The sequence below is a fragment of the Seriola lalandi genome, unplaced genomic scaffold (assembly GCF_002814215.2).
Source record: "Seriola lalandi dorsalis isolate HSWRI2012SDOR001 ecotype SW California unplaced genomic scaffold, Sedor1 jcf7180002054584, whole genome shotgun sequence".
Lineage (NCBI taxonomy): Eukaryota > Metazoa > Chordata > Actinopteri > Carangiformes > Carangidae > Seriola > Seriola lalandi.
Genome location: NW_019525137.1, coordinates 506804 through 520034, shown reverse-complemented (window position 1 = coordinate 520034; position 13231 = coordinate 506804). Strand labels below are relative to the sequence as shown.

General features: G+C 42.5%; 1 protein-coding gene across 7 annotated transcripts in view; it reads right to left on the bottom strand.

The window, feature by feature from the left end:
* Nucleotides 1–12997, bottom strand: part of ipo8 (importin 8) — a 55034-nt gene extending 42037 nt beyond the window's left edge. For 3 of the 7 annotated variants that reach the window (XM_087177233.1, XM_023418792.2, XM_087177234.1), the window contains exons 1-9: nucleotides 12641–12997; nucleotides 11463–11544; nucleotides 5811–5967; nucleotides 5450–5608; nucleotides 3048–3204; nucleotides 2796–2885; nucleotides 1872–1966; nucleotides 1708–1792; nucleotides 1484–1618 (exon numbers count right to left, since the gene is read on the bottom strand). In XM_087177233.1, coding sequence (XP_087033359.1) covers nucleotides 1484–1618; nucleotides 1708–1792; nucleotides 1872–1966; nucleotides 2796–2885; nucleotides 3048–3204; nucleotides 5450–5608; nucleotides 5811–5967; nucleotides 11463–11544; nucleotides 12641–12724 — 1044 coding nt within the window. In that variant the 5' untranslated portion in view covers nucleotides 12725–12997. Of the gene's footprint in view, nucleotides 1–1483; nucleotides 1619–1707; nucleotides 1793–1871; nucleotides 1967–2795; nucleotides 2886–3047; nucleotides 3205–5449; nucleotides 5609–5810; nucleotides 5968–9062; nucleotides 10124–11462; nucleotides 11547–12640 lie in introns of those variants that run through there. The other 4 variants (XM_087177237.1, XM_087177236.1, XM_023418793.2 and 1 more) reach the window with 3 other exon arrangements.
* Between the last annotated feature and the right edge of the window lie 234 nt (nucleotides 12998–13231).

The following is a 13231-nucleotide window of genomic DNA, read 5'->3' as shown; positions in this document are numbered from 1 at the left end:
AGTGTATAATAGACCTGTAACAGTAACTGACATTAGATTTTAAAAATATGTCAAAAAAGACACTTTCTTGCAGAAATCCATACCTTCAGCTGTAACTCAGCCAAAATGATCAGCAAATCAAAAAAGAAAAGTGAAGAAAATGTCCAAAAAAGGACAGCGGGACCTCTGAGGGTTAATAAATCCCATGAACCGCTATTTAAATTACCACTATTATGTTTTTTTCGGTGCTAAATTTAACATTACTGGGGAGGAGAGCAACGCGACTAGAAGTGACAGCGAGAGAGGGCTAGTAGCTTCTCCGCTACTCTGTCTCAGCGGAGACCGTCACAACTTCATTCACTCATTTAACAAAACAAAAAAAAAGCAACAAAGGAAGCAGTAAATGGACTTACATATTTAAGACCTAACTAAATGTAATTTAAGACCTAACATGCGGCTAATGTAAAGCTAGCGGAGCTTGGAGAGTTGGTTATCTGGTTGCTAGGCTACAGCTGACACGCGCACACAGGTCAGGAGCTGCCGTTGCCATGGCAATGTGAAAATCTGCCCAGAATTTGGCTTCTACATGGCTTCAAACAATTGCAAATTATGAGAAAATCGTTACTTCTTTTCAAAAACCGAAAAACACCGTGAGAGACACTGACGCCAGAAGTTTCTTACAGTCTGTATTTTATTCAGATATTCCTTAAAACGAGTGAGTAAGCTCAGTGCGAAGACAGAGTGAGATTCTTTTGAAAAAAAAGACAATTACATTAGGTGTCAATGAGAGTGAGACAGGTATTGCTGCCGGACTCGGTACCCCCGTTTAAATTTTGTGCAGACCCTGCCTGTCAAAGTTACATTTTATGAATCCCAACAACTATGTCTACATTTTGAGAAATAATTATTTGTCTCCTTTTTACGGTTTGGCCGTGAGCTCGAGTTAAAAATAAAGGTTATTTTTTACTGCTTCACGCACTCTAGCCAACTGACGCTGTCACTCTAACTTTGAAGAAAAAGTGATTTCCACTCCTCCTTTGAGTGCTCATAGTTTGAAAAGTTTACATGTTATGTAAAAACAGTTGTCTTTTGGAGAGAGCAGAAGTTTTCCTCCGTTTTATAGTTTGAATCACATTTCTACTTGCAGGTATGAGAGAGCTGGGTGACTCAGCAAAAAGGTGAAATTTTGTAGAAAAAAGGTGAAATTTTGTAGGTTTTTAAAGAAAATTCGAATGCATTCCTAATGCATTATTATTCCTAGTATTTTGGGAATAACTGTAGGGAAAAATTGGAATTTTAACACCAAAAGTCATAGCACCTCTTTCGGGATCAAGACGCATATTTTGATGTATATATTACTGGGGTTTTCTCAAAGCTGCGGGACAAGTTACACGCCAAAATTTGGCGGAAGAATAATAATAAGTCTGAGGAATATTAATAGATGCCTCGGAGCTGAGCACCCGTGGCACTAATGATCTGTCTGAGTCCTCTCTGTTTGTCCTACCTGTATGTGTGGTTTCATCTGTTTCCAGGTCAGGGAGTGCAACAAGCCCTGGTTGAGGTAGTTGAGGCACTGCTGCAGGACACGAGGAGTCACGTACTGCTTCTGTCGGTGCTGATCCACCACTTTCAGCAGGACCTGGATGTAGCACAGAGAAAGAGCCTGAGCACCAGATAAAGAGATAACCCCTTAAGCAACATCTTGTAGTGTCAGTGACACATGCTTACCTGCTGTATACCCACTGCATATGTTTTCAGGAAAAAGTCTGCAAACTCGTAGTATTCCTTTGTCACATTACCAGGACTTCCATACCTGTAATTTATAGCAGAGGCATGTGAAAAACTGGTCCCTATGAGAACCACACATCTGGCTTCTGGTGATCTGGACTCACCGCTCAAACAGTCTGGTGATGATGCGCAGTGACCACTTTTTACACTTCCACCATGCCAGCTCAGGACGGTCGTCCTCATCTACCTCCAGCGTCTCCTAATGAACACACTCTTCACGGTCAGTTCTAGGAGCTTGTGTGACCCAGCCGCAGTTCACTTAGTTTCAGTCAGATTTAACTACCATGTAAACAAGTGATTCCAAGTGATTCATTAACACAGGTTAATGGCAGAATAAAGAATCTGAAAAGTCTTTGAAAACTTGAAGACTTCCAGGATAAATGTGACTAAGGTAAAGAGACTCAGGAACACAGTGGATCACAGATCTTCCACCATTCATTCAGATCGTCAACATTTTCTATAGTTTTATTGATGTTAATTGGTCAAATCCAGTTAATATCACAAAATCAAAGCTCAGAAAAATCTGTTTCCTCATAATCTGTGTTTCACTGGATCTAAAAACTGCCTTTTTAATGTTATTTTTAAATGGGCAAAACAAACTAATGAAAACATAATTTACTAAAATGACTCTCACACTACTAACAGATGTGGAACAAAGACAAGTGTTTAATGTACCTTAAAGTTATGGGTGTAACTGAAATAGCAGTGCAGTGCAAGCTGGGACTACATTCAACCATCTCATTTCTGAGTCCATGAATTAAACAGGTCAATAAAATTTAAATAATAAAATTATATGAAACTAACTAAAAAATCTTTGAACTTTAACTTCAAGACAGTCAGTTATAATCTATATAATAATCTATAGCCTGACAGTTGGACAGTAAAACAGTGCTTGTAATAGTGTTGTAAAGCACTACTTTGTATTGCCAGTATATAAAGTAAGATTTAAGCAGAATGAATTTGATTTCAAAATTCTTTACATCAACTAGATTTTCTCTGTGCTGTGTGTGTGTGTGTGTGTGTCTTACAGCAGGGACGTCTCGGTCCATAATGTCTCGTAGAATTTCCATCCACTGAGTCATTACTGTGTTGTTGATCAGTTGAAGAGGCAGCGAGTACTGCAGAGCAACAGAAAGGTTTATGCTCATCATCATCATGACACTGACACACACAACAGCCCTTAGACTGTCCTTAGAGTCCTTTGACTTAGAGCCCATCACAGACAGCCACATATCAGGTGTGAGTCCACCACATCCACACACAGAGACACAAACACACACCTGCACAAGAGCATGGAAGATCTTGAGGATATGTTTCTGGATGAGGACAGAGAAGATGGTGGCATCAGCCAAAAGCTGGCTGATCAGCTGCTGGATCCTCGGCAGGAAGATCTGCATGGCTGCCAGCAACGGCTCCCTCTCATCTGCCTTCCTGTACCTGAGACACACACACACACACACACACACACACATCAGACACATCAATCTGAGGGTCAGCACCCATATTTTCCATACATACTTGGTTGGTCTATCACAAAAACGTTTAAGATCACTAACAACAAACACCCGCATGATAATTTCACATACGTACAGAAAACAACATGTGAGCGCAGCTCATGAGTCATGAGAAATAAAACACCCTGGCCTGGACTGGTCCTGATCCAAACATTACTGACAGCAGAAGTCAGACACACACATTTTAAATTACCTATGATGAGACAGTTGATTCTAATAAGACTTTATTTCTTAAATGGTTCATTGTAGCATAAGAGGTCAGGTTTTACAACCCCCCCACCCCCCCAATTAAAAAACAGATAAGTAGCACTACTATACGATTATGCTGGGAACACAGTGGATGTGCTGCATCAGGGTGGTGGCTGGCGTCGCTTAACTGCTGCAGAGAATCATGTGTGTGTGTTTACACTGGCTGCATCTGTGCCGTGTTGCTGCTGCAGCTGTATCTGTCTACACAGAGTTGGCAGGTTACTTGAATTTCTTGTCATTATTAATTAATTTCTGATTCAATTTTGGCAGAAAACATCAGTAAAATGTCACTGTCTACACATGCAGCTGCTTGAATAGTTAAAAAATATATATATTTACATTTTTCATGTCTGTATGATATAAAGATTCAGTCTAGACAGAGACAAACATAGTGAAAGCTATCAGTCTTGAGTAATGTTGCTGGTATGATGTCAATATGACATCAACAGGTCTTTTCTCTGTCTATTTCAGCACGTGAGAAAAATAGGCGAGAGGCCAAATCTCTAGATCAGCCACTATTTCTCCTTTGTGCATGTTGTGTTTGGCATCAGGTGAATCACTGTAATGTGCGTTAACGCACCCCAGTGCACCAGCTACAATGGAAGGATATAGCTAACATCTTAAATGCAGCCACACATCTGCCTTTAGACTGCTGATTTCATTGGTGTCTGCTGTTTTTGTCTGTCACTTGCACTATGGTGCATGCGCACAATTGAATTGTGATTCGTTTCAAAGGTTTTGTAATCACTGTTCCTACGGTGGCTAGTTTACATATATTTACTTACTTGTGTCAAGCAAATGACGCCTTATTGGAAATATCCATTCAGAGGAGAAGCTGCAGTGCAGGCAGAGGTCAGATGAAGCCAACAGGCTAGGCAGCAGCGCAAGGTGTCCAAGTGTAACAGACTGGCTTTGTCATTAAGAAGAGTGAATAATGAATGAAAGGATGTTTCCTGCCTTTTCAACTTTACTACTTAACGATTTAATTCACTGAGCAGGCCAGAGGCTGCCGGCAACTACCGGACTCTTTTAAGGTGGAATGTTTTCTTGGCTGTCACTCAGTGCATGACTGACATTTGGAAACCAATCAATAAACCTTAAATGTCAATAAGACAACTTTGACCATTTCATTTCTATTTGTTAGATATCTTGCATGACATACACTTTAGTGATCAGATCTTCAAGCGCTTAAAAATGTAGATACATTTCAACCGGATTCTGCGAACTGTGGATATTTATTTCATTACTTTGAGAAAAAAAAGTGGCGGAGCATCGTTCCAGCAGCGCTACAACTACGCTCACCTGACCAGATCTTGTTGTGACACATCCACAAGAGAGTGTAAAAGACATATTAAATTATTACATATATTTTATGAATCGATATTAATCGGAGAATCAATTTTTTCAACCCAGCCCTTTTTTAAAGGTGATCCCTAAATTAACTCATGGATTCTTTCAAAGGCTAACCTACAGAGAAATATATTGTGACCAAGTTCTTCAGATTTGTGTCTGTTTTAAGACTCAAACACTAGATACTAGATAGAATTTGGCAGCTCAGAAATAACAGCTGACAAACATACTTTTCCTGGAATGTTACAGGTAAATATGACATGTCCTCCTCATCATCATTACAAGGGTGTTTGTTTGTAGAGAAGCTTTACTTTCAATCTGAAATACATTATTTCTATATGGAAAATCATGATAAAACCGGGAAACTTTTTGGGTAAACACTGCAGGTAAGTGTTTCTCTGAGTTTTGTGTTTGTCTAGTTCCTCTCTAGTTCTTTATGAGGAACAGTCTGTTTGGGGCAATTGGACCACATATACTGTAGGTGCTCCTTTAAAACCTACAGCCCTGGTGTGAGGTGATGTCTCCCCAGGAGGATGTTCAGAGCCATGAAGTCGAGCAGAGGAACTCACTCATAGGTTTTGACCAGCTGGTAGAGAGCAAGCAGGCTGCCGTACCAGCTGCCGCTGTTCTGAGACTGCAGGTACATGCCGATCTTGTCCACAATGGCAGTCCAGCGTCCAGGGAAGTCGTGCTTGATTATGGCTCGCAGACACATGGTCAGCTGGGCGCTACAGACGGTATAAACACATATGGAGTCACCAGCTGCATCAGCCAGGCACCAACAGTCAGTATCATTCAGTAAGTGTTCATCATTCAGGAGCTCACTATGTGAAATCTATGAGAACATTTAAAAAGGCAGAAGTTGCTTTTCTATAAAACAGGCGGATGCATTATAAAAAGAAGTGGAAACATGACAATATGTGTGTGTACCGTATGGACTCTGGACAGCGAATGATGCCCTCCACAATGTGGTCTCTGATCTGCTGCCGGTCATTTTCATGGATGTTGAAGGGAAAGACAACCTCACCCAGAGACGGCTCCCTGTCCTGCCAGTACTGACTAACCATGTTCTTCAGGTATATCGCCGCTGTAGAGACAGAGAAAGAGTTAGACACAGACACAAACACTCACACAGACACAGAGAAAGACACAGACACAGATAGACACAGAAACAGACACAAAGACAGACAGAGACAGACTGTCAGGTAAACATGTATCCATTTGAGTGATCTCATTAATGTCTCCTACTAAGAGTCTCATTGTTGCACTGACATAGTCATTCATCACCTTGGACACACATTGTATTGTGTGTACAATTATCACTGTATCAATTATCACTGTGATCTGTTATTTATATAAGGAAGGGGAAGCATCATGATAGTCACAAAAGTGTAGGGATGCCCTGATCAAGTTTTTTGCCACGATACCTATTATGTATGAGTGAGATCAGCTGATCCACGGCTGATACCAATAACTTTTGGCAGATGTTGCAGGGCTCCAAACTGCAATGCATATGCGGGTATGTTTTGAGTGTGCAAGTAAAAATTACACATGGTCGTTGCATGATAATTATTCATTAGGCTGTTTTGGTGCCCTACATGTACTGCGATGTAGTTGAAAGTAGTTCTTTTTTTCTTCGCTGGCTCAGTCAGTCTGACTACCTAACCTTTCATCAGAATACAGGGACTGACAGGGACACTGTACTAACTCAATACCCGTGGTTGCGGTATGATAGCAATGTTGCAAGCATAGTGTAAGCAATGTGGGCCATTCATTGCAGGCAACTCTAAACTTGTTACAAAGTCAACACAATTTAAGCTTGAACTGCTGCAATTTTTTTTTTTTTTTTTTATGCCTTTATTTGACAGTATAGTGGAGAGAGACAGGAAACGGGGAGGCAGAGAGAGGGGGAATGACATGCAGCGAAAGGCTGTCCGATGCGGGATTCGAACCGGGGCCAACTGCAGCGAGGACTGTAGCCTCTACACATGGGGGCACCTGCGTAGACCACTACGCCACACGACGCCCCGAACTGCTGCAATTTAAGCCCAAAACTTGCCGGCACCGGTGCATCACCCAAAAGACTAGAGGTTCTCCCCACTGCTTTTCAGAGGGAGAACAAAATTGTCATCAAATTCAACTCTGCCTATATCAGAGCCAGGGGTTAAACCGGGTCGGGGCCTGGTGGTCATATCACATATTTTTTAAATCTTCCAGTAAACCTAATAGCATATGAGACAACAAGGTCTCTAACAGCGCGAATAGCACAATTAGTCACTGGGTGAAATCATTTTGCGCCATGGTAAGTTTAGGTCGCTGCGTGATAAGAAGCTGACAGCACACAGACAGAAAACACAGAGCAACAGAGAGTTCTTAAGACCATCAGGGCAAAGTGAGAAATTTGCCATTTATTCCCATTCTGCTGCTCCTCTCAGAGTGTGTACATGCAGGCACACACACACAGGCAGGTGGGTGAGGGAGTTACTATGATTATCGCAACGCTGTGTGTCTCCGTCGCTCTGAAACTTCTTAATGATATAGTAACAGGGTTTTAGGTTATTATGCCTGCACAAAAATCATGGATGTTATTGTAACTCAATTACTGAAATCGATCATGATGTTATTTTACATTTTTGTTAAACATAATTAGGGAGGAGGTAGCCTAAGAGCCTCCTTCATGAAGAAACAGGCTATATTTTAAAAAGGTATGGCCAAATCATGGCTGCAAGCAGTGAAAAAGTTAGTTTGGTGCACTGCATTTCAGAAGGCGTACATTATATTTGTCTATATCAGTTATATCAGTCTCGCACACTTTGTAAAAGTTCCCAAGGCTGTTTTGTTTTGGTGGCATGTTGCACCTGTGCAGTGCACCTGGTGGGAGGCGGGACGACATTACACAGCACACAGTGCTTCTCACAGCCACAGACACCAGAGTATTAACCACAGATCCATTTTAAGGTGATCGGTGACTAAAAGCATTTACTCTGATCTACCAATCATGTATTTTTAATGAAAATCAGCCAATCATGATCAGTGGTCGCCTAATCGGGGCATCTCCACAAAAGTGATACAAGGCAGACAAGGGAAAGTGTGACAACAACACACTTCACCCCCACCCCCTGAAATGATGAACCAAGACAGTCTATTTACATAAAAACAACATGCGCCAATACGATACATCTGTGATAGGCCAATGGAAAGATTTAGCCACAGCGATCTTTCCCTTGACACAGCCAGGCCCATGATGCAGCCACAACCTGCACCTCTAGACATCTCCTGGAAATGTTTGGCCTGATTCAGCAGCCAGAGTCAGATTTCTAATGGAGTGGGCTGCTGACTTGTACACCTTTTGGTGGAGGCAGTGAAGCACTCCATCCTACCTGGGAGGGTAGGTCCTGTCGAGGCGCGGGTGGATCGGTAGTTGGGATGAAGATGGTATGACGCCAATTGCTCCACCATCGGGGGTTCGCAAGACCCAGATCACCATTTGCAATCACCAGGCTAAGCTAAGCTAAAGGCTAGAGATGGCGATATAAGCCTTTTCTACCATCGATCTTCATGAGAAATGTCAACTCCCTGGCTAACAAGTATGATGAACTGGAGTCTAATGTGTTTCACGGAGACCTGGTTAATCAACAACACTCCGGACCGTTGCATGGATTTAAATGGCTTCACTGCAGTACAAGCAGAAATAGTATATTGACTGTCTTCATTCAGTATATTGAATGGGAAAATAAGACACTTGATCTGTTGTAGGAGGCCTACACTGCTTCTGCTCTACCACTACTTGGCAGACCTTGATAGAATGGTTGAATGTACCACAACTTCTGTATGGACACTGTAATACCAGCAAGCACTGTACACTGCTTTCCAAACAACAAACCCTGGATCACCAGTAACATCAAGACCCTCCTCAACCAGGAAAAGGAGGCCTTCAGGGATGGAGACAGGGAATGCTCAGGTGTGTGCAACATGAGCTGAAGAAGAGATTCAAGCAGGCGAAGGAGGACTACAAAAGGAAAGTAGAGAGGAAGTTACAGCACAGCAACACCAGAGAGGTGTGGAAGGGGATGAGGACCATCACTAGCTATAAAGAGAAGAACAGCCAGGCAACATCAGGTGATGTGGAGGACAAGGCCAATGAGTTCAACCTGTTCTACAACAGGTTTGACACAGCCTCACCTGTTCTCTCTCCCACTGCTTCAGCTGCAGCTTCTCCTTAAGCATCTCCTTCACAACCTGACAGTGCAGCTGCAACTCCTTCCACACTGGGGTTAAGTCTCCTGTCCTTTGCATCAGAGGAGGTGAGGGCGGAGCCAAAGAGGCTACATCCTGGAAAAGCAGCAGGCCCGGAAGGTGTGTGTCCGAGGCTGTTAAAGGACTGTGCAGTCCAGCTGACTGAGCCTCTCCTGGGGAGCTACAACTTAAGTCTACAAACACGGAGAGTCCCAGTCCTGTGGAAAACATTGTGTCTTGTTGCGGCACCTAAAGTAGGACAACCAGCTCAGATAAATGATTACAGTGGCCCTTAGTTCACACATCATCAAGACCCTGAAGCGGCTGCTTCTCCACCTTCTGAGGCCACAGGTTGAACATGCACTAGATCCCCTAAAGTTTGCCTACAAGGAACATATTGGAATGGATGATCCCGTCCTTAACATGCTCCACCGGGCCCATCCTTACTTGGATGAGCCAGGTGGTTACATGAGGATTATGTTCTTTGATTTTTCAAGCGCACTTAACACCATCCAACCACCTATTCTTAAAGACAAGCTGGAAGTGATGGGGGTGGATCACTGCGTCCTGTGAAAAGTAGTGCTGGGGATCCACAGGGGACTGTTCTGGCTCCGTTCCTGTTCACCCTGTATACAGCGGACTTTAGTTACAACTCTGAGTCTTGCCACATCCAGAAATACTTCCTGATACACAGCTATTGTGGCGTGTATCAGGAACGGGCAGGAAGAGAACAGGAATCTGACAATGGCTTTCAGTGAATGGTGCGACAAGAACTGCCTCCTTCTGAATACCTCCGAGACCAAGGAGTTGGTCATCGACTTTCTGAGGTTGACGGCCACCCTTCAGCCAGTCAACATTCATGGGAAGGACATTGAGGTGGTGCATACTTATAAATACCTATGTGTGCACCTGGACAGTAAACAGGACTGGTCCCTGAACACAGATGCCATCTACCAGAAGGGGAAGAGCCGGCTCTTTTTCATCAGGAGGCTCAGGTCCTTTGACATCTGCAGTGAAATGTTGCACGTTTTACCAGTCAGTGGTGGCCAGTGTACTCTTTTATGCTGCAGTCTGCTGGAGCAGAAGCATATATGACATGAACACAAGGGGACTGGACAAGCTGGTCAAAAAGGCTGGGTCTGTAATTGGCAGGAGTCTGGCGGCCGTCTTGGACAATACCAACCAGCCTCTCCACAACATTCTGGCAGGACAGAGAAGCAGCTACAGCAGCAAACGTCTCATCTCACTGTGCTGCAAAACATCCTTTGTTCCCTCTGCCATCAGGCTATACAACAACTCAGCCAAAGGAAGTGGACTAATTTAATTATTGTTTATTTATTATTAAATGTTATTATCATTATCAACAATGACCTAATGGACACATGAATGTGGTCTGTCCCCTGACAGATGTGGTAATAGTGGAGCTTCTGTGATAGGTCATTCCAGAGGGTGCTTCCCATAGGGAAAGCGAGGTTTGAAAGAGAACTCCAGTAAGCAGAGAGCTGTTCCTTCAGAGACAAGATAACATCCTCTTAGCAGCTGTGAGACCAGTTAACAAAAGACACCAGTCATTTATAGTTACCCATGAAGAGGGATGTCATTAAGTAACAGCAGACACTGAGTGAAGGTAGAAACAAGTGTAGTTTGTTTTGACTCCCACACATATTTGAGTCCCACACATACTATCCTGCTGCCACAAATACTCATTAGAGCACCAAACGAACATGGATTAATCCACTGCTGAAAACTGTCCCTGACAAATGCACTAACTGCGGAATATCTGTTAAAAAACTAAAATGACCAGCTGCTTTAGGATATTACCGAGCCTTTCAAAATAAGTCTGTGAGACATTTTTAAAGAAATATCTTTAGTGGGAACCAATGGGCTCAGAGCTAAGAGCCACAGAGTAGGACAGTGTTGACGGTGGACTAACACATTGTTGGTTTGGGTTTTTTCTCACAGGATTTGTTGATATTAAATGATAACTCTGGGCTCTATTTTTTCATGTTTTTAAAATGATTTGTATGATAAAAAGCTGCTGCAATGTAAACAATGGGTCAGATTGTTATTACAGGTCTCTGGCAACATTATGGACAGGAGTCCTTTCTGTTATAGAGTAAGATCCTTCTTGTAATTTTACCTCTTGACCAATTGAGGCAGTGGTATTTTTTCCTTATAAACATGACCAGTGAGACATTTCTTTGTAAACATTTCTCAATATGAAAATCAAACATTAGAATTACCTTTAATTATATTTATCATTATTAAAGACAAAGATTATTATTACCCTTAACAGTGAGAGGAGAGTAGCAGCCGTGTTGTTCTCTCAGCTGTTTAGTGTCTTACCTGCCTGACGAACAGGAAACTCCACCTGCTCGGACACAATGATCTGAAGCAGTGTCGGTGCAAAGTTGATGATCTTGTAGGACTAAAACACAAGGAGCAGACTCAGTGAGAAAAACCACAAGAGGGCAAAGTTACAGCTAAGACTTTTTAAAACCTTTTAATTCACAGAATGTCACTGAACATCTGTTTCACCCGTTTCATGGTCGTACTGCCAAAGTATGAAAATATTACAGGCAGCCACTACTGACCTCCCAGAAGTGTATAACAATAATTCCAATGACATAATAAAATTTATTTGACTCACATGAAGACAGAACATCAAAGAGCAGCTTAATGCTTTAACCTTTTTCTGAAGAAACAGAATTCAATCCTGTTTAAGACTTTAAGACCTGCACATACCCTGCTTGCACACAAATGGAAAAACTTCTTTTTCCATTTGTGTGCATGACAAAATTAATTAATATTGTTTTTGAAAATGCATAATAATCTATTATCATGTGTGCACAAGATAATGACATGTTCAAACTACCTACGTTTTCTTCAACCTGTGACACTAGGTCTAATTTCATGCATCCCTTTACAAGGAATTAGACCATTCGTTGTATTTGGACTTCATCCAATTAACTGGAATCTCTCTACTGTTTTATTTACCAATTAGTGTTTTAACACTGAAATACATCTTCAGGGTGAAGTTCACAGTGCACAGGGTATGAGGAACATTTCACATAAATATTATATGTATTCTCATCATAATGTGGTGCAATAAATCATTCAGTTTTATCAATCAAATGTTCAGGAAACATGATTATTTTTTATTATATCACCGCAGGTCTCTGTGAAACAGCAGGATGATGTGGTCATGTGTGTGGTGACATGATAAAGTTTGGGTACCACTGGTCCTGACGGTCCATGATGGCTGTCACATCTGACTCTTATTGTTCCCCGCCGCGGGGGGGGGGGGGGGGGGGGGTTTAAGCAAACTGCTGATCACAGGCCTGATATAAACTACCAAACCAGGGCTGAGGATTCACCAGGCCGAAGCCGAGCTCAATCACCAAAACACGACTTGCCTTCCTCCACAAACACCGGCATCATTTCTGGGCCAAAAACGGTCCGTGATACTGCCCCTGAAAAAAACAAACAAACAAAAAAACAACCAACTACTTCAGCTCACCCACCTGATTAAGCTCATTCTCCGCTGCGATCCTCAAATTCGGGTCGATGGTCCCTTTCAGAGCCTGGATTATCCGGTTGGGATCCATGAGTGTTCAATTCCACTGTTCCCTCTGTGTTTTTATTAACATACATGTAGCGGGAGCTAACGTTAGTGTCCTGAAGTCAGCCAAGCTATGGGATCTGAATCCACTGTGGCCCGAACAGGGTCAATACCAGACAGTCACTGACACAGCTTCCGGTCACTACATTCAAAATACAAGCCTCATTAGCGGAAGACTGGCTGTAACTATATTTCGGGCAGCGTTAGTGCCTTTATCCTGACGACAGGACAGCCGCTGTTTCGATCAAACTTTCACTAGCTTTACCGGAAGAGCAGTTCCGTTCTGCCAGAAACCAGCTGTCGGTGGACGTAAACCAAAGTAAACAGACTATTTACGGTTTTCCTCCTCTTCTTCGTCGCCACAGTGGTACGTCAGAACTGTTGCTGCCACCATGAGTGCTGATACTGTTATTACAACTAGTCTGTCTTTTCCAGCTACTTCTAGTCCCAGTCTTAGCTAAGTGATGAACAGTAGATCTGGGTTCAAGTTCAA